Below are 20,947 nucleotides of genomic sequence, written 5' to 3' on the forward strand. Positions count from 1 at the left end.
AGGCGAAAATGCATTTCCTTGTTGCCCCAATAAAGTGCGTTTCTACTGCGTGTTTTCCTTAAATATTCATTTAACAGGTATGGTCTGTATGTTTTAGGTGCAATGCATTTAATGACTTCTTCATGCTTGCTAACTGCGTTCAAGGTTCCATATCTACTTTCATAGAAAGCTCAACCATAGAGAAAGAAATTCCTCTATCTACTCCGCCACGTACGAGAGTGCACTGTAGCAAATATTTCTAGCAACTGTCAAGTAACAAACTTAAAACAATTAAATAAGATAAATGCGCAGCAAATGCAACATGATATTGTTTACCAAAGCTAAAACTAATATATATGTTGTGTTATTTATGATATACCTTATAACTAGACACTAGCGCTAAACTTTGGCTTCGCAAACACCAAAGCCTAAGGCCAGACCTATATGTAGAGGTGGGCTTACGACTGCCGCCTAGCGGACATTCATGACCTCTGTGCTGCCCCAGAAGCGTTAGAGTTCGGACGTGTGTTGCTTGTCGTCGTCAGGTTTGGGAGCGCATTTGTTGGGAATGTCGAGGTTAAAATACGCTTTAAACATTGTTCGCGGCGTAGTTTTGAGTTCAAAGTTGTGCGGAAGTAACTTAGCGTTTGGTGCACGTGCGGCGACAGCTGTATGTGCCCAAAGTCCGCTCCGAGCTCTGTGCACAACATGTCTGCTTCGCAAAGCCGAGGACAGGAAGGCAATGATGGCGTCTCTGCCCAAGAAAGACGAAGGCACGGTCGGGGAGAAATTGGTCGACATCGATCCGTCGCACGAGAGGTAAGTTCGGCTCTGGATTCGCGCGCGATGCGCGAGCACCGCTCGGCGATCTCTTTAATGTTCGGACAGCACAATGATGTAACACTATCCTACTACGTGGCAGGGCGGCCTCCCCGCCCGAGCTGTAGAAAATGGCGTTGGGAACCCTTTGTCCCATGGCTACAGGCTTGGGGAAGCCGCGATTAGACGCACTGGTCGTGGCCGCTGTTCCAGGGTTTAGCTCCGCGTTTTGGAAAGGCCGCGAACGCCTTTTCTTTTGATCGGCTGATTTTACATTTTGGAACGCATTGAGGACTAACCGGCCGAGGCATTTTTCTTTTAGAGAGCGCGTTACGAGAGTTGGTAGCCAGGAGGCCTGCCGAGGTGCCCTGCGCGTTCAAGACGTTAGAGCTGTAGTCCGGGACGCCTCTTTTGTGCACATACGTGGGCTACATTATATCGGGGAGGAAGCTGCGGTGCCATTTTTTTCTCCTAGTCTCGAGCCGCACCGTCCATATTGCGCTCGACTCGTGGGTATACTTACGCCTTAGCATCGCTGCCTCGTGTGTGGGCTGGCCTTTTCTCTGCTATGCAGTAGTTACCCCAACGAGAGGCTTAAGCCCTGTGTGGAACGTTTTTGCTCCATGGCTGCCCCTGATGTTGCTTCCGAGGCGTTTTTACGAGCTATTCCAGTCTTCTGCAGCCAGATAGCTTTACTCCTACGGAATTCTCAAGTTTTGCCGGACAGTACACTCAAGAGTCGGGTTGGGAAGTCATTCGACGTGGCATCTGTGGGGTTTGGGAAGCCTTTCGAGGTTTTAGCCCAGGGAACCTAAACCACTCTAGGCATTATAATCGTCTTGATGGCCACACGTCCTTGGATGAAATTAGTTAATCCGCCAGGATACTGGGCTTAGGTTCCATTTTATGGAGTGATATCTCGCCATTTCTTTTCAGGTTCCTTTAGCGGGCTCATTTGCACCCGCATGGTCTTTGCCGTTTCCTTGCAGGCTCGCGTACACTTAAATGCACTTGTAGTCGCAGTATGCAGCTCTAACGCCGAAACATTTTGCAATTTCCTACCATTATGTGCGATCTCTCCATGTGAACCCAGTTGTGTGCAACAAGGCGCTTTAAGTAGTTGCTGCTACAAGATGTTAGTTCTGTTAAACTGTTGCGTGAGAGTAACGTTTTAATAATCTTTCTTTAAGCAAATTAGACGGGATGAGGGCTTGCTTTATATTTTTACTGCAAGTTAATGAAAGCACTTTCATCCTCGTTAACCCTCCTGCCCCATCATTTTTTTTTTAATTTCGTACATGGACGATCAGTTTATGTGAATTTCGTTATCTTTCTGTTAGGTGGTCCATGTTTCCAGACGAAGACACGCCCAGTATGATGATTGACGGCGTTCCTTTTCGGGACCTTCCAATCTGTCACATCAAGTGCAGTCTGAACAACACATTAATGACGCTCACTGACTCATCAGGTCCGTGAGATCAAGGTAACTCTCTTGTTCATGTTTTGCTGCACTGGGTCTGCTGGCATGTTGTATATTGTTTTCCTCTCAACGTTAACTTGATCAGATTTAAATATATTTGCATTGCGCCATTCCAAGAAACTTGCCTGACTGATAGTTGGGTATGGCACACATTTCCAAGGCATTTAAATCGGTATATTTGGACGTTACATTTGTAAGTTTCCTTAATTGATTAAATTTGATTGCTCTGTTAATTACATATGATTACTTCAATAATAAAGGGACTGTATAGGTTAGCTCAGCCAAGAGCCTTTTTCATATTTCCAAGACCTGTGCACCCACAGCTATTGCTGTCTCTGCAGACTTAAAAAGTGCTGCTGTTGGACAAACTCAGCTGTGGACAGTAAAAGGCCTTGCTCGCTATGTTGACCCTGAGCTAGCAGTGTACAGTTAGTGCACTGTGTCTGGGGTTTGCACGAATGCCAGGTACAATTATGCAGTTGCTCTTAATGAGAGTCACTTGATCATAACGAAACATTGTTTGTTTGGACTTAAGTGCTCAAATTGTTTAGCAAATGGCATATGTTTCTAGTGATATTTATTGGAGTGAAATTGGTTATCTGGCCTTTGTTTATTGTTCAATGGTGGCATTGTTTACCTGTATATACTTTGTCCTGAAAGTTTTTACATGGTCACAAAATTTTTTAAAATATAAGAATAGTTTTTTTTTTTCATGGCTCCTACCACACAGTGAAACTTCTGCATATTTTCTAATTGCGATTTCTTTTTTTGCTTGTTTGGATGCAGGGAAGTGCCTTACAAGAAAATCGGGTGTAAGTATGCTGTTCACAACCTCTCATGGCTCCTGCAGCCTTTCTATTTGCTTTATTTAATCACAAGGAATGTGCTTTTTTCCTTAGGGCACCGAAGGATACAGGAATGCCAAGAAGGGCACCACAGTTGCTGCCCAAGCTGCAGCTCTCAGCTTCAGCCATGTGAGTTTTTCTGCGACAGAGCTAAAATATGTCCCTCCCTGCTTATTTTTTGTATTGCAAATGGCATGCAGCTAGCTACATCAAGCACACCAAATTAGAGTACTGACCGTTGCCAAAGTAAACTGTAAATAAGCAGACCGGTCTTGAGGCTAGGCTGTTCAGCATGCTATTATGGCAGCCTGGCGACATTGGCGTAAGCCATTCATATGACATACTTTCTGTGATCTTGTTAGACCACTGCAAGGAACATGCAAATTCGTTCCATTATTGATGCATTGAATGTTGTAGCTAGTTGTTAGTTCGTGTGCTTTTCAATGTGGCGCATGCTAATTCATATATGCATTTGGAGCTTAAGTGTGGCAGTAGTGATAGGAAGACTGTGATATCGCGTATTGCAATGGTGGATTAGCTGACAAATACAATTGAATTTCAGAAACTCTGAAATTAAGCTTTCTTGCAATGCGCAATGCTACTCTAGCATTATATTTGCTCAAAATTGAAAGTGCAATTTGTCTGTCAACTTGTCTGATCCATAGAGAACAAAACTTGTAACATTGGTTCAGCGAAAACTGTGAGCAAGAAACAGTGTTGATTTTAAACTGCGGCCCTGCAAGCATTCACTACTATTTTTCCGCATAGCCTTTACATGTGCATAGCCTTGCACATAGTGCATAGCCTTAGTCTGCAGCCTTTTCAAAATAATAGTGTGGCTGCCGAGCTCAGCGTTGGGAGTTCGGCTTGCATGTACCTACGTTTCAGTCACGGCATAATACAAAACCACTCGTGTAATTAGTTCTTGGTGCACCTGATAACCCCACAACTTGAGCCCTCTGCTATGCAACTCGTAGCCACATGTGCTGTAGAATGTTAACCTCAGTGAAGTGCAAAGGATGAGCTATTTCAGGTAATTGCTGTGGAAAATGGTGCCGCTATATAACAGAATGAGACTGAATGGTTGACGTAAGTTACTAATTAGCACGCACATGTAGCTTTAACGTGCTCAAGCAGTAAGCTTGTTTATCAGTGCAACAAGCCCTGCTTATTAAATCTTAGCTGCACAAACTGCATGTACAAACTTTTACTAGAACAGTTTAAGTTTGTAAGCTTAATAATTCATGTTGGCAATTACTGGGCCTAAAAGAATTTTCAATACTCCCATGAGAAGAGTGACCTGTAACACTAATTAGTAAAGTGTATGTACAGTGCTACCTTTGTGCTCTTTAATGTACGAGACTATGAGACTCTTTAATGTATGAGACTCTCCACATTTCTGGGAGGCTGGTAGCAAAGTAGCTCTTATAGTGAAGGAAAAGTGGCAGCTTTGAAGAGTGGTACTTGTGAGTGGTTTGAAAGTTCTTAGCAGTAGGCTTAATGTTAGAACCTGTGAGAATCGGCACATCTTTGGAAGCAGTCTGTGTGAGTGGTGGCATGTGTACACAATTAGGTGGCCCAGCTGAGGGAGATCAAGAACATTCGGGTTATTGTCAAGGGCCTTGGACCCGGCAGGCTGGTGAGTAAAACACCATCTGAGTATTCATTTTGTATACAGGGAGCCAGTATGAAAGGGTAAACCCATTAGGTATTTGAACTATTCTCCTAAAGATGAGTTTTCCAGCATACCTTGCTGATGTTTGCTTAGGTAGTTTTCATGTCTTAAGACACTGCAATTTCGTTTTGAATTTTTCTTTGCTGCAGTAAGCAAGGACATGAAATGATATGCATTGTAAATCTGGCATTACCTATAATATTCGTTCACTGTGCACAGTGTTGAAGCATGAGAAGCTTCAAGCAAGAATGAGGCCTGCTTTGTGTGCAGCTGGTGCATTGTGGACAGGCTGAGAGCAATGTCGCCGCATGCAGAAGTGCCGTTTTTGCACCCTGGAGAATGTTTTTAGCGTGCTCTTGTGCGAGCTTTGTGCACCCTAGTCTAATCCGCAACTTTGAAGCTGGTACACACGAGGCCAGACAGTGGTTAGTGGCCAGTGAAAGCTTATATGAAGTGTTGGCCATGCTCCATGTGCTGAAGTTCAGAAATGGGCCACTAGCAGAAATTTTCTGGTCATGTGAAGTGTGCTGCATTTGCTGCCACATCTGTGATGTTGCCTAGCATGAAAAAGCTGAATGTGACTGTGTAATCAACCATTAAACTGGTTGAGAGGGTACGCTTAATACTTCTCTTTTTTCATTACGAATGCATAGCCTTCATTCTAGTGGTTTTGTTTAATGTCTGGTCCGCAAAAGTCAGCATAGTAGTATTTATTTGTAAGCAGGCCATACAATTCTTAAGTGTCGGGAATTCTAAGCTGTGTCCTGCAAAATATGCGACTGTTCAATTGCAGAAAGCTACGGCATTTGGGCAGTGCCAATATTGGGTGTATTGTGAAGTGAGGCGACTGACTGGCTTCGGCGGGGAGTGCATCTAAACAGATAACAGTGATGGACAAGTAACTTTTGATCATGAGCTTCATAGTAGAATACCATAGCCTACTTAATACCCCAGTCAGACGGGCAAATTTAATGACACCTCGAGCGAGTTCATTTTGCCTTCAATGTCATTTGCAGGCGGCTGTCAGATGAAAAGGTCTAGTCACACTTGCTGTGAAGCGTACTTGCCAGCGAGTGTGTTTGACAAACTCTTTTCACCGTGCTGAAATGTGTAGCCTCGATAGTTTCAAGATCACTTTCATGATTTCAGATGTTACGAGTGTGTTTACGACCTCAGTGAAGCCAAAATAGGCTTGAAACCACTCGCTCTCAGTGGAATCCGCCACTTTCACTTTTTGGATTTTAGTTATGTTCCGTGCTTGTATTGATTCAAAGCAGATGTGTTAACGAGATTATGATATTTTTATTGTAAACTTCCTTCTAAATAAGCATTTCTTTTTGTAATAAAAGAATAACCGTTTCTAAAAATCTAAATTGTAGTTGTCATCAATGCCGAATTACACTGAATTTTACCATCTAGCACCATGTCGCCGAAATGACACTCAGTGACGCAAAGTGCATTCACTCGAAGTGTCACTAAATTTGCCCGTCTGACTTGGGCACAAGCCTGCGAGGTTGCTGGATGGAAGCAGTCATTGTGGTTGCATTTTGATGAAGGTGCCCCTCCTGCAGTTTCAACCATTATAGTCCTTACTGTAGTGTTAAAGATGTAAAACCCTGTCGGTTCTAGTACCTCTCCTCCCATGCCCCCGCGGCATAGGCTCATCAAGGATGGATATGCTTATCTAATAGGGCTGTAACAAGTAGACTTGTTCTTTTTCTCTCTTGTACCATTATAAAAATGGGTTGTCCGTAGGAACCTTTCCTGTTTCAAGTTCTACTGTTTGTGCTGCTCGTTAGTGTTCTTCCATTTATTTACCTGAAGTAAATGTAATGAAAAAGAATTGAAATTGTTTAACTTTGGACTGCGAGTTGATGTTAGCTTATTAAGTAAATATGTTTTTAAACAGTTTGTGCATTGTTACTCGCTGTGCCTGGCAGTGCAAAGAAATCTGGCTTGTATGTTTTCTTCATACCAAGTTATATTTTCATTACATATTGCAGTTCACATGGACCATTGCCATCATATATATGATGTGGCTGCATAGATTTTAGTGGCGCCATTTAGCAGCCGCAGGTTGTTATTTTTGGGGGGCAGGAGAGTAATAGCGCTACGATTCAGTTATTACAAGCAGCGCACGTGGTATTTCCATTTCAGGCATCCATCAAAGGTCTCCAAATGGGCGGCCTCACCGTAATTTCTATCACCGACAGAACACCGGCTCCCGAGAAGTGTCCAAGACCACGCAAAGCGAAGAGGCTTTGACGTATGACTGACCATGCTGTACCAATTAGTGCTGTAAATAAAATATGAATTAGACAATGCGCAGCTGTTTTAATTAAACCAGACTCTGGGAACTGCTCTAGCGGCTATGAGCTGGTGATTGTGTTCAGTGGTGCGAGAGTGCAAATGTATCTCCCGATATCGTACCGGATCGTTGGCAAGTGCCGGCGCATTCAGCGCCTCGTTTGCCGCAGCAAGCGCTGGAAGTTGTATGCGGCTTATATTCAAAAAGTCGCGGTATCCCAGTGATCACGCGGTACGCACAACGTCACGGCGCATTGACGGGGAAGGAGCGGCTTTAAACATGGCGGCTACAATGGGGCCAGCTACGTTGCGCAGCTCGCGTGCTCCCTCGAAATCGGTGCCTCTGTCGCGGCTGTAGTGATTCTCTGGAATAGCTAACCATTTTAGCGAAGAAACGGACCCTCTATTGAGTGATTATAGCTGACGGCGTCCGCTGCAAGAAATTTCGCGTCTCCTTCGAGGAAGTTCGACCTGACCATGATGGCATCCGTGGGCCGCGGAGCCATCTTGGCGACAGCGGGCTCGAAGGTCTTCTAAGCAGGAAGTCTTCACCTACGTTGGGGTCGGAGACCTCTGGATTTGCGTCCTGTGCTGCTCCGGACTGTTGTTTGGACTCCGGGAGTGACTATTTTACCCGGAACTGTGCTTCAGCTTGTGGATTAGTGCCGGCGACGTTGCCCTACAGCCCCATCGGCGTGTTAGGCCTAACCCTCCACGTCGGCTACGGAGCGTCTGCAGCCCTTCGGAGGTAGGAGCCCTTGCTTCTGCATTCGAATTTGGCGCCGCCCCGTGTCTTTAGTTATTTTCGTTGCTAGTGGGTACTAGTTAGTTCGTTCTTGTGGTTCCATTAGTTGCCCTTACCTTTACCACGCCGCGGTGTGCACTAAGCGTGTTAGGTGCGGCGTGCCCGTCCCTGCTCGGTTTTCTTCGTGGCTGTTGGGTGTTTGTTGACATTTTAGATAGGCTGTACCTCCTTTCCTGAGCAGTTTAGTTGATCAGTGCGTAGTCGCCTATCAGTTAGTACATTACATTACCTTCCTACCTTGTCGTTCTACGTGGCTTAGCTGACGTGCGCATCGTGTTTTTTCGCGTCGAACTCGTTACCCCACCGAGCCGACCCTTCTGCATTGCTAACGTGCTTGAGCACCTTTTGAGGCACACTTAATTGTGATTAATTGAAAGTGTTTCACGGTTTTCGTGTGCGAGTTCGATCCTTTGTTTGCTTGACTTTCAATTGACCTTGTTGAATTTGCGATCTTGCGTGGACCCATTTTAGCAAATAACGCCTGTTTCGCCAGCGCCTGGCCGCTGGCTATGCTGTGGCCAGTAGCCTCGCACGTTACGGCTTCATGATTATTACTGAAATAAGCCTGTGATTTCTAATTCCTTGTTTTCTGTGTCTAGCAATTGGTGAATCGGTATTCGAGACGGTAGCGCAATTGATACTAGCCTTCCCTCTTCTGTTGTCGATGTATGAAAAATGGTGGCGACAACAGCTTCGGTTTAGTTCGGTTCTGTCGCTGCGGTACCAATCGAGGGTTGCTGCTTTTCGAGTCGTTTCGTAGCCGTTGTGCAACTATTCCGTGACGTTCCTTGTGTTTCCTTTGCAAGGTGCAAGTGTCAGAGCGCATCATTTACATTTGGATTCAGACTGCACGTGGGAGATTCATTGCCATGCTGTTAGTTGTGCTGCCCTAGCTGCTAGTAATTGAGGGTCCCTTTTCATCCATAACATACCTATCAGACCTGCTAGGAATCATGAACTTATACAGGCCATATAACTGATGTTAGTATTTGCTGAAGCAATTCGGTGATATTCTACTTTGGCAGAATTATAGTGAAGTGTCTTTTCACTTGGCCAGTCACCTTTTGACAGTAGTGACAATTTGGATATAATTTAGAAAAATGTCATTCTCAGTGCAACGGGGACCATTACATGTGCCAACTGATATTCATCCTGCGTATTTTTGGTACACTAAACATCTTTTGCCGTTGGTTTTTGTTGGTTTGGACATTGTAGTGCTGGGTATCAGGTAAGTAAAAAACCTGGCATCAGCATCTACTGTGAAATATTACTGCACTTCACCAAGTCAACCTAGGATGCTGCAAGTGGATAACTGAAAGGTATAGTGCATTATGCTTGATTAAACATATTGTGGGCATTGTAGGGCCACTGTAAGGCAAGAATGAAGTTCCTGGTAATTGCTGCTCGATTCCCACATGGATTGTTGTGGTTGTGTAGTGTGTTAATGCTGTGGGTAGCACTTTGGAAATGCAAAACAAATTTTTTCCAAAATATTTGACGAATAAAGATTGAAAAAGCATTCAGGTGAAGCCAGTTATGACTGGTGCGCATGGTTTGTACAAAGGAATGTCTGTTTCAAGCTATCGACCAGGCACTGACATTTGAAGCGTAGCAGACTTGGCGTGACCTAATGAAGGAAGCATGGTGAGATAACCTATGATTGTAAATTGTGCTGTTGTACTTTTGATGACATGCAAATATTAGTACGTAGTAAGCAAGAGAAGTTGCTGGGAAGGTACAATCTATTTTCCCAAGTGAAAATGGTAATCAGCTGAAATGTTTTAAATACACTGGTTCATCATATCCAACTTAAGCAGACCAGTGCCGATTCTACTAAGCGATGGGCAGGTTTGTGTTGCAATGTTCCCAACCCATTTTATTGGAATTGCACATTTGCATGCATAGCAATGTTTAGCGCTGGTAAAGAACGCGGGACCAGACTGAATATCATTGGGGAATGTAGCCCTAGGCTGAACAGAGCATGCTATGCATCTGGTGCCCTTCATTATGACATCTGTTGAAGACAACTATGAACTTGCAGCTGTGGCAGTAAGATATCTTGCAGAAAGGTGCTGGGTAGACAAGTGGGCACCAGGCAACCTTTAGCAGGCAATGAAGGTATTCATGGAGGAAAAGCAGTGCAGTTTTTTTTAACTTCAACTTGTACTTGCGGAATTAAGTACCAGCGTACCCTATTGTTGGCAAAGTACGTAAAATGTATTTATGCATGCCCACAAGCATAGACAAGTAGCCCGAGGAGGTACTAGTCGGCCATAACACCTCCAGCTGTATGAACCAACTAGCCGTCGTCAAGATCTTGCTACCTCCAGCTGTTCGCATAGCTCTCCCTGCCAGTTTGAAAGTTCAATTCAAGGTCATTCTCGATATCATGGTCATAGATGCATTCTTCTGATCGGCATATTCCAGGAGGTTGGTGGTTCATTTCAGAGCTAATGCACCAGTCTCGCAAGCGTATTGTTGCGGCTAGGGTGGCAATCTGGGCATGGAATCCACAAAGCCCATAGTCTACGACGTCAAGTTGCAGAAAATGAAGGAAAAAGGGTTTGTTTAGCTTAGTTACATGGCTCCAGTACTGAAGCCTACTATGCAGGAGCAAGTTAAACGTCTCAGTTCACATTGGCAACTCTGGCCTTGCTCTCGTAAAAGTCTGCTTTTAATACTGTCGTCTTGGGCAAGTCAACTATGGAATCTGAAGACTGTCCAGCAGCAAATCACCATGGTTGACTTCGTTGCCATGCCATGCTCACCATAACCTGCAGTAATTTTCTTTGAAGAAACTGGTGTGGAATCTTTGAAAGAAAGGAATCGGTAATGCCTAGTTTGTTTGTCGTCCCCGCCTTTCTTTGTTGCTCAGTCTGCCAGGTGAAAGGCGCCTGAGGGCCTTTTGCGGAGCCTTGAAGCAGCCAGTTTACGCACTGTCTTGATGGCTGGATAAGTGCTGAAAGATTGGTGGTGATTTAGCTTGTTAAATTAACTGTGCATATCAATTTGTTGTTGTGGTTCCCTCCCTTTCGGCCTTTCCTCCGGTTTCTAGTGAATGGTGGGGTGAGCGCTTTGTCCATGCCGCGTTGACTTCTGGATAGGAGGTGCAGTGGTTTGACACACGGCAAACATTGAATTTACGCCCTTTGTGGTTTTGAGATGTAGCAATACCGAAGGTCCTCTGAAGTTGAGGAGCATAGAGCTTTCAAAGGAATATTAGTTAAATGGATATCTGTCAGTGCTACGCAGTCTCCAGATGGTCTCTGCCTGAATCTTTTAACAGAAACCGCAACATATCCTAAAACACAAGTGGTGAATGAAAAAAAAGCCGTCGCGCAGAAAACATGCGAGGGCACTTCAATGTGTAGCAGCCGATAACCAAATTGTATGGAACACCCATGCCGTGTCGATGTTGCCGATTGCGACAGGCCGTGCCAGCCTTGCTGTACCGACGCACCCATGATTGAGATTGTAGGTGTCTAGAGAGCGTTCAGTGTCTAGAAATGTCTTACAGTGAAATGTGCTTTTAACAGGTAAAAATTAAATTTTTGTATCTATACAGAACTTTATTTTTTTCTTCATTCGGACAGCCTCTAGGCTCACGAGTCTTCCCTTGAGATTTCAAAGGACAAATGCAGGCTCCCTTAACTCAAAACTCCCTTAAACTACAGGCCTCCTTCAATGCTCCCATGTGAGCGTGCGTTTTCTCTTGAAGTGAATGATCTTTGGTTCAAGGAACTTTGAAAGGGCCGGTGTAACTGAGGTACAAGATATGAATGAGTAGTCCACTGCCATTTCACTCGCAAGCCTTTGTTTATGCCCTTCAATTGTAGCTTCCTGTGTATTCAAAGAAGTGAACGTCTGATTATGCTGAGCATAATATTAACCAATTTATACAGGGTGATATTTTCAAGTTTCGTAGATTTAAAAATAGCTTGTTGTAGAAACGTAATTCTTGTTCTTGAGCTGGATTATTCAGAAGCCTGGACAACACTTAATGAGAAGCTGAAATGCATTAAGCGAACAAAAATGCTCTAATTACTTTTTGAATTTACAGCACATATTGCTATTTAAGAATTGTAGCCAGCAAGATTGCAAGGTGTATCCATTTGTTATGAATTTCCAGAATGACGCCAGTTTGGAGATAGGTGCCATAAAACTTGCCCTAAAGAAGCACTGTTGTATGACTTAAATTTTTTTTAACAAAATGACTTTTTATGCATTGAACCACATAATTAACTGAAACTCCCATGTATTTCATTCCACACTTTTTGAAATATCTCGAAACTGGTGTCATCATGGAAATTAATATCTAGTAGATAGTCTGGCAAGCTCACCGGCTACAGTGTTCTGTAAAGTAAGTATTTAGAAGTTAATTACTGAATGAACTGTCAAAGCACTTCCGTGTTTAACCTTTTTGTCGTCTGTCCAGTACATTTACTTCAAGTAGCATTTTGTGGTAGACAGCACAGGATAAAAATTATGCGTGCAGTCTTTAATGCCAGCCACAGCGACCTAGGGATTGTAGCCTTGTAGAATGTGGCAAAGCTTTTGAGGCCGAGAAAAGAGCTTGCAGCAAAATTGCTAAAAACACTGTCAGCCGCCAGTTGTTTTTCCAGAAGGTCGAGGCCTTCATAAGGTAGGGACCCATGAAAAGCCAGTTATGGCCATTGCAGGGTATGCTTCCTGCATGGCTTGCATGACCCAAGAGTGGTAGACAACTTCTGCGGCCACAGTATCCTCAGTGTGGCATTAGTTAAATTTTAAACCTGCTGTTGCTATATATGGGCAGTGTCGCAGAGTCTAGGGAGACTAACAGCCACAGTATACTCCCCTCCACCTTGCGTCTTTCTGCAGAACTATTACGTCAAACACTTGCTTTTGCTACAGAATTGATAAGTTCGACTTCGCCCTAGCATCTGCTAGCCGCCTGGTTAGCTCGGATGGTAGAGCGGCTGCCCCAGAAAGGCGGCGTCCTGGCTTGAGTCCCGGACCAGGATGAATTATCCTCCAACTGCGAAGCTTTGCTTTCGAGGAATCCATATGGGTTTCCTTTGTAGCAATTGCTGCGATTGTTTGAATGTCTCATTTTCTCTTTATTAAGCTTGCCCAAGGTAGCAATTGTGGAAACTAACATCAAGCGTGATCTGGTCTAAGTGCACAGGCATTTTTGAAGTCAAATTAAGTCATTCATTGAGTCTGAAGTTAGTTTTGTCAGTCTTTTAAGGCAGCTGTAAAATAACGTAAACGAAAATTTGAAACAAATATATTCAAGCATGTTTGAAATATTGTTGCTGTTTCTGGCCGGTGAGTTCGCAAGGCGTATCCACTTACAAAAATTCTCAGGATGACAGCAGCTCGAGATTTAAATTTTCAAAATGTGCAGCAAAACACTGCCATTCTGGTTCCTTTTCTGCTTCAATGCACGAAACATTTTCTTCGAAAAGTAAGCAGAACAGTGCATTTTTATCCCAGGGTTAACGACATATATCTAAATTAATGTCATCCTTGGAAATCATTCCCAAGTTGGTATGCCTTGGAAGTTCACTAGCTACAATTTGTAAATTGCAATATGTGCTGTAAATTAATTAGTATGAAGCCTAATTAATGAAATCAATTATGTTTTTGATTGCTTGTGGGAGAAGTAATGTCGAAGAGTTTAGTTCGAAGGTTAGAATTGTGCTATGTTCGTTCCACAGGTGACTTAAACATTTGTGGCTACTGAAAAATAAGCCCAGCATGTAAATCCTAATTTGGATACACTGATGCAATACACTGCTGCACAACTACAATCAATGCAGCTGTTTGGCACACGTCCGCCAGAGAATACAGATTGTCTGCTACAGCTCTTGTCAGTGCACATGCATTTCTATAGTGTGTGAGGGAAGTGGTGAAATAAAGACTCGAAAATCTGGCCTTCATGGAAGCTTTTGAGGCTGCATGGAAGAATGCGAGGGGAGATAACATGACCAAGGTTGACAACAGTACAGACATAACATTCACGTTTCTCAGTGCTGTAATGCGCTCGCTGCAGACTGCACGCTGTAGGAAACAGAAGTGCTGTACATAAACATTTTGAGGCCACAGTAACAAGAAAAACTACATTGGAAAAAAGTGTGGGAGCACACGGTTCAAATTGACCTGAAGTAGACAAAAATCGTGTCACCACACTACATCACCGCAAGGAGGCGAGACATAGCTATGGTCACAGAATAAATGTCGAGCGGAATGCCACTACTTGAAAGAAGGGTAATGTTTACCCACTTGTAGCTTTTTCAAACACAAAATTCTTGTGAGAAAACATTCCGTGAAAAATATTGAGTCTTGGCAGTACTTTTAGATACAACTATGCAGATGTATCTTTATGTGAGCAACTCGCACATTAAGCCAAAAAAGGATAACAAATCTGTATGAGGAAATTCTCACAGCCAATGTAAAACAGTGCTTGCTCCAAGGCGGTCGGTCATCGGGGGCAGAGGTCTCGACACCATCCTCGCAGGTTTCTTGGGAGGACTGGTGATGGTGAGCCAAGCCCCCTAGATCAGCAGCAAGCGGGGTCCCCGGCTGGTATGTGGATGCTGAACGCAATGCCATTGAGACACTGACGTGGTCCTGATCGCAGGCGTGAAAACCTAGAGCCAAACGATGAAATCTTCAGAAGAGTTAACTGCTGGGCTAATTGGCGATCTTGCATACTAGAAAGATTTTGCACCAAAACAACACGCACAAGAAAGACGACGACACCACAGGTGCTTAGGGAGCATGCAAAAGGTATAAAAAATAATGAAGGCGAGCGACTTGTGGATCACTGCAGGGCTTGCACCGATTGCTTTCCACGGTTCCACGATGCGAGGATTCTGGGTAGAGGCAGGCATTGGACATCGCGTGAAACATTGGAAGCCTTCTACATCAAGAAAGTGGGTCTGAACTGTATTAGTGACGCATCGGTTTTCCTTTACGAGGCTGAGCTGAAGTTTCTATCGCGCCTACTCTGATAAAGACTTTTTACTCCATGTTGCCTTGTATGCACGCGCGGTGTTTTGCAGGGCTATATATGTCGAAAAAGCGCCCGTGGTGTCGTCTTTCTTATGCGTGTTGTTTTGACGCAAAATCTTTTTAGTATGCAATGAAATCTTCCTTGCCTCATTAAGGAAGCTTTCATTGAGTGAGGCCAGGCTGCCTTATGTCACTCTGAAAGCTCCCTAATGAGGGGCCCTCAGTTAAGGCTTTCTGGGTGCTTCCTCAGCGCAAGGTACCTCCGAGACTACTTCCATGCGTCCTCAAGCCGCTTCTGGCCCTGAACAAGCGCTTCACACATGGAGGGAGGCAATGATGGGAGGGAGCGTACCACAGTGCGATTGAAGCCAAACCTGTCGGTCCAACATGTGATCGCACATCAAAATGCACGGTTGGTTTTAGTGTTCCCGTTCTGCAGGGAGAATCGCGACAGGGCATCTGAACAAGCATGCACCGAATAAAAGCTACTGGCATAGCTACAGGGAGCCAAACTTCTCATGAAATCTGGATTCTTGCTCCTTCATCTCGATGCAAGAGGTCACAGGTTGTGTTAGCACTGAGCAAATGCATGGGCTTTATTGAGCGTTCGCTTGCCAGGCTGGCTGCGTGACGTAATGCTGCCTCCCATCTTTTTCCTTCCTCCATGGCTTCCCCTCACTGCTTGGCCCCAGGATGTTTGCTTGCACATCATGCACATACCCAGGATTTTTTTTCGGGGGGGGGGGGGGGGAGGTGCCCTACCCAAGGTAACTTTTCTATGCATATGGGGAGGGGGGGTTTACCTTTACTAATACAAATGGGAATAACGCCCACCATTCACCATAAAGACGTATAAATCTGCAAAAGAGAAATGAAATAAGGTGTATCTCACAGGTAGTATGTCTGAGATACACATCTTTTTTACTTGACAAACAAGGAACCACATCGAATTGACTCGCACAGGAAGAACACTGCCAAGAACAAGTAAACAAGCGAAAGTGGAAAATAAAGGTTTTTATCATTATCATCAGCCTGTTTTATGACCACTGCAGGACAAAGGCCTCTCTCTCTCCCTAGTAGATTTCTGTAGTAGCATACAACTTAAAAAAAAAAAAACAGCAGTTGGCAACCAAGGCACACAGACCGTGCAGGGTTGTGTTACTCCGCCAGCCAATCACAGAAGCAAACAAAATCATCGTTATGAGACCTTTTCAAAGTTGTGTCGTACTCTCCGGAGGGTCTGCTGTTCTTGAAGAGTCTTTTCAGAAGCAATGAGGTGTGCAGCCTTAGACAGAAGCAATGAGGTGTGCAACAGGCATGGACAAAGCACATGGAGTCTGAGCATTTCACTCTTCAAAAGTCTACCCGCGGTGGTTGTTTAGTGGCTATGGTGTTGGGCTGCTAAGCACGAGGTCGTGTCCCCATCGAAATGCGACCACGGCGGCTGCAGTTCAATGTGGGCGAAATGCGAAAACACCCGTCTATCTAGATTTAGGTGCGTGTTAAAGAACCCCAGGGGGTCCAAATTTTCGTAGTCCCCTACTACGGCGTGCCTCATTATCAGATCGTTGTTTTGGCACATAAAACTCCAGAATTAATTAAATCTTCAAAAATCTGTGGTACAGTTCATTTCACTGCTGAGCCTGTTTTACTCATGAAATTTTACTGCCAACTGAAATGAAACTCGACAATAAATAGTTGCAGCGAAGCAAGCATTTTATTTCACTTCAATAAAGAGTTAGTCTTTCACCATTCCAATATAGTAGGTGAGGGAAAACGTATAAAATTATGCGCTAATAATTTTATATTTGTGGTTACCACCTTATTTGGGTAACAGGAAAAGCTTGAAGTACACATTATTTGCAGCCTCGCGGTGGAACAGTGGCTGGCGGTTATGAGGGTGTGCGCGGGGCTTCATCATCATAATCATCAGCCTGGTTACGCCCACTGCAGGGCAGAGGCCTCTCCCATGCTTCTCCAACTGCCCCGGTCATGTACTAATTGTGGCCATGTTGTCCCTGCAAACTTCTTAATCTCATCCGCCCACCTAACTTTCTGCTGCCCCCTGCTAAGCTTCCCTTCCCTTGGAATCCAGTCCGTAACCCTTAATGACCATCGGTTATCTTCCCTCCTCATTACGTGTCTTGCCCATGCCCATTTGTTTTTCTTGATTTCAACTAAGGTGTCATTAACTCGCGTTTATTCCCTCACCCAACACAACAATTTAAACCCCGGTGCGGAGCTTCACTTCAGGCTTAAGTTGTATCCGACCATAGTAGCATTCTCTTTTTCTTCGTTGTTTCTCTTTATTTAGTTCTACAAGAATTATAGAGAAATATATATTTGCGAAACAATCACAGTCCTTTTGAATCTCTCGTTTACTGTTCTACCAAGTGAAGTGCCAAAACCGACTGGTATTGTTATTTGGGAAGATGTGTAATGATGCGTGGCCACCAGTCCCATACAACCGCGTAGAGCGCAGGACGCTGCGGTTCTAGACGTACTGTGCCCACCGCGAAAGGTTAGAAAAACACCTAAATAACACAGCAGAGAAGTGGCTACGTCAAACGGCTCGACTGATAACGGTAGAATTGTCATTCAACATACACAGAATTGTTCTCCACTTCCGGCAGTGTTTTCTCTACTTCCTCTTTAAATAAAAAGATGTTGATCCGTAAATATTTTCATAAACAATGGTTAAATTTGTTAATTTTCACTTTTCCTTCCTGTTTGGCTGTTGCCTTGGCTTAATTTCTCAACTCCTTGCAACTCTTGTTTCCAGTTGCCAATTTTGCACAAAAAGTGCTGTACGATTTGGGAAAAACAAGACGCAACGGGTGACAGTCATATTGCTTATGGGTTTAAAGGTGATTGCAGGGTTTGGTAATGGACGCTTTTTCGCATTATTTTAGTTTGCACTTTATTTAACCCATATTGCGGGTATATGGTTCCGACGATCTGCAGGCGTTGTGGCGAGCTGCCACTCTAGGAAATAATGAAGCAAAAGGAAAAGTCAAAAACTGGCGTTTTCTCTGGCTGCAACTCGTTCCTCAAGCATAAAGACCAGCTGACTACAAACCGAATCCCTTTCCTGGTCCCTGGATCAGTCTAAACAAAGAAGGTTGAACTAACGAAGCAACAGCGTTGCGCATGACTGTTGAATAGATGGTGACAACTGAACGCATCTCGAGTTAATCACGCGGGCACCGAATCGATGAGAAAACTGGCCTTCACACCCCAGGAGATGCTGATAAATACCGTCGTACAAAAGGAATGAAAAAGGCAGTAAAATGTTAACCACCGAATAGCTGTCAAGTGTCAACATTGATTTGGCGGCGCTTTAGGAATGTGTGTGAGTATTGGTAGCATGGGCGAGGCAGGGAGAGGGGGGGGGGGGGGGAGAGGGCAGGGCTGGGTACGTGCCTGTTGCGCATGCACTCTGTTGCCCGCCTGCGGAGAAGCGCGAGAACGGTGCCAGGCGCCATCGTCGGCAGAATGTGCGCAGTACTTTCCGCAACAATAGCATTGCTAAGCGTTGCACGATGCTGGCATGCCAGTGCTGCTGGAACACATCAGGTTTTGCACTAGAATGTGATACTTTCTCATGCTTAGTAAACAAAACTAGAAAAAATGTGTCCATGCAGCTCTATATTAGCATTTCAATTTAAAAATTTGTGTGACGATACAACTTCTTTTTATTGAATAATGCTGTTCGTGTAAAGCTTTTAAGAGATGTTCTCGAATCCAGACGTTCGGCTCGCTTCCTTTATCGGTCCTTTGCTGAAGGAGGCCTCGCATGTGAGGTTAAGAAGAGGTCGAAGGAATGTTTCATTGTTTGGGCCTTAGGTGCTAGGTATGCTGCTCAAATTAAAATTGATCTTAGCCAGAAGGCTCGGACTTCTATTTCAAAGTTGGTTGACTTGGCACCCTTCTAGCTGACCAAAGTGAAGCTGGTGACTGTTGGATGAAAATGGTTTTGGAACTCCCCTTACCAGTTTCGTTGTAACATCCTGTCAGGGACCCTTCAAGGCTGCAAAGTTGTGCTGTGAGTACAGAGAAACTTAAAAAAATAAAAAAAGAATTCTGCATGGATTGAAAGGCAAAATATTGCTAATCGAGGAGCCTGTGGTATATTTGCTGGCATTCCTAAGGAAGCTTTTTTCATGCAATTGATGAAATAGCTACTCAGTTGATAAAATTTAAGAAAAATGAATGCTGTAATGAAAAGAAAATTTTTTGGAGCATGTTTAAGTTTTAAAGGGTCGAGATCGTAAACAGCGCAGCTAACCATAACATAAGCTGGTGAACCTGCATATGTTTCCTCCCTCCTATTTCTCTCCAGATTAGATCTGCCTTGTTCCGTGGCACTGCAGCTTCTTGATGTGCTAGGTTCATGGTTTGTGCTAGGCTCATGGTCCATGCCAGTCGGCTGAAGATGACCATGACACTGGGTGTAGCTTTATTTCTGCCTGTGAGCACAATATTGTAGCAATTTAATCTGTAGACATAATATAGGGCTTGGTAACAAGCAAGCTCCAAAAACGTGCTTACGAAAAGGATGGCTTTAGTGCCTTAGTTGGGTACTGGGAAGGGTTATTTGGTGACGTCTAGTCTGCCTTGTGCTCCAAGTATAGTTCTGCAATAACCATAGAGCGCACAAAACGTTGGTGCTTAAGTGTGCTGTCATAGTGTTAATAATACACATGACTACAACCAGATGCTGTACGTGTGGCTGTATTTATATGTATACTTTAATTGTCAGTGGAATTCATCACCAGACTTTGTTGCTCCAAAATACTTTTTAGGTAAGGTGAGGTGCGGCATGCAAAGGAAGCAAAGTAGTGCTTCTTCACTGCATAAACATGCTGCAAAGCTGTCTCCAGATTGAGCATACCCGCCGTGGTTGCTTAGTGGCTATGGTGTTGGTCTGCTAAGCACGAGGTTGAAGGATCGAATCCCGACCACGGCAGCCTCATTTTGATGGGGGCGAAATGTGAAAACACTCGTGTAATTAGATTTAGGTGCACATTAAAGAATTCCAGGTGGTCCAAACTTCTGGAGTCCTCCACTACGGCGTGCCTCATAATCAGATCATGGTTTTGGCACGTAAAACTCCATAATGTATTTTTTTTCCAGATTGGGCATATCCATTAAATCTATGGGTACATGTGTCGCATAGTTTTGAAATTAGTAACAAAGGAATTCTTTTGTTTCATTATTCTGCAGGCACCATGGATGCATCAGATGCTGCAAGCAACAGTTCCAATGTGTCCGAAAGCGACTCAGACTCTGGCTCGTGCTCTGGATCCAGCTCTGCAATGCAGAGCCGGAAATCTGTGTCTGCTTCACCAAAGCTAGACTCCAGCAACCAGACGGAAAGGACAGGTAAATATGGTAGACATAACAGTTGTCCTTGGCGGTCTAGCTTGCATGTGTCTGCGCGTGTCCCACGGCTGTTCGTCATGACCCTGTGCAAGTTGGCACCTGTTTGTTTGGTTGCACCTGTAAACTAGCCATCAACATTGAGAGCAATGGATTAGATCAGATTTTGTGAGCAACAACTTCATTTTTGCACAAATGCTCACGTTGCAGTTTTCTTTTTTTTTCTTTCAAAGTGCAACCTAATGTTAATATAGATGGCTCTTGATGAGCTTATTTGTAGCCCTACTTCAAAGTAAAACCTTGGTGTTGCTGATGACCTCTTGAGCGCACATAATTGAAAAGAAGCACTTGTGGGAGATTAGTATTTAATAAAGAGCTTGCAGGTGGCCTATTTGTATATCATGATGGGAAGAAAAAAAAAAGGAAGTACAGTTATATGCAACAGAAATAAATTGCTACAAAATAAGTAGGAACTTGGAAACATCACATGCATGGGTTGCTGGTTTAAGTACTTCTGCCATTCTCGGTACACCCTCATGATTTATAGCAGAGTGGCCTTTGTGTCACATGAGATGCAACTTTGAGCTACTAAAGATGATACATAAGGTATGCAAGCATGAGGTGGCACTATTGCAAGAGATAGGAGTATAGTCAAA

General features: G+C 44.1%; 2 protein-coding genes across 6 annotated transcripts in view; both read left to right on the forward strand.

Moving 5' to 3' along the window:
• Positions 1-452: 452 nt before the first annotated feature.
• mRpS11 (mitochondrial ribosomal protein S11) lies at positions 453-7,122 on the forward strand. Of its 2 annotated transcripts, none has more exons than XM_065441579.2 (6): positions 453-798; positions 2,139-2,266; positions 3,065-3,090; positions 3,178-3,252; positions 4,697-4,762; positions 6,956-7,122. In XM_065441579.2, the coding sequence occupies exons 1-6, from the start codon at positions 548-550 to the stop codon at positions 7,061-7,063; spliced, it is 654 nt and encodes a 217-aa protein (XP_065297651.1). In that variant the 5' UTR covers positions 453-547; the 3' UTR covers positions 7,064-7,122. The 2 variants fall into 2 exon arrangements, with proteins under 2 accessions (XP_065297651.1, XP_065297652.1); XM_065441580.2 differs by lacking the exon at positions 453-798 and adding an exon at positions 850-1,307.
• Positions 7,123-7,316: 194 nt separating this feature from the next.
• Positions 7,317-20,947, forward strand: part of Chd1 (chromodomain-helicase-DNA-binding protein 1) — an 80,621-nt gene continuing 66,990 nt past the window's right edge. The window contains exons 1-2 of one of the 4 annotated variants that reach the window (XM_070531808.1): positions 7,317-7,853; positions 20,136-20,294. In XM_070531808.1, coding sequence (XP_070387909.1) covers positions 20,141-20,294 — 154 coding nt within the window. In that variant the 5' untranslated portion in view covers positions 7,317-7,853; positions 20,136-20,140. Of the gene's footprint in view, positions 7,854-9,082; positions 9,230-20,135; positions 20,295-20,947 lie in introns of those variants that run through there. The other 3 variants (XM_070531805.1, XM_070531807.1, XM_070531806.1) reach the window with 3 other exon arrangements.

The sequence above is a fragment of the Dermacentor albipictus genome, chromosome 1 (genome assembly GCF_038994185.2).
Source record: "Dermacentor albipictus isolate Rhodes 1998 colony chromosome 1, USDA_Dalb.pri_finalv2, whole genome shotgun sequence".
Taxonomy (NCBI): domain Eukaryota; kingdom Metazoa; phylum Arthropoda; class Arachnida; order Ixodida; family Ixodidae; genus Dermacentor; species Dermacentor albipictus.

Bases quoted from the DNA above. Each gene is read 5' to 3' on its own strand.
- mRpS11 (XM_065441579.2), top strand. From the start codon at position 548: ATGTCGAGGTTAAAATACGCTTTAAACATTGTTCGCGGCGTAGTTTTG. The intron at 3,091-3,177 runs GTAAGTATGCTG...TTTTTTCCTTAG, and splicing joins GCCTTACAAGAAAATCGGGT to GGCACCGAAGGATACAGGAA. The intron at 3,253-4,696 runs GTGAGTTTTTCT...GTACACAATTAG, and splicing joins CAGCTCTCAGCTTCAGCCAT to GTGGCCCAGCTGAGGGAGAT.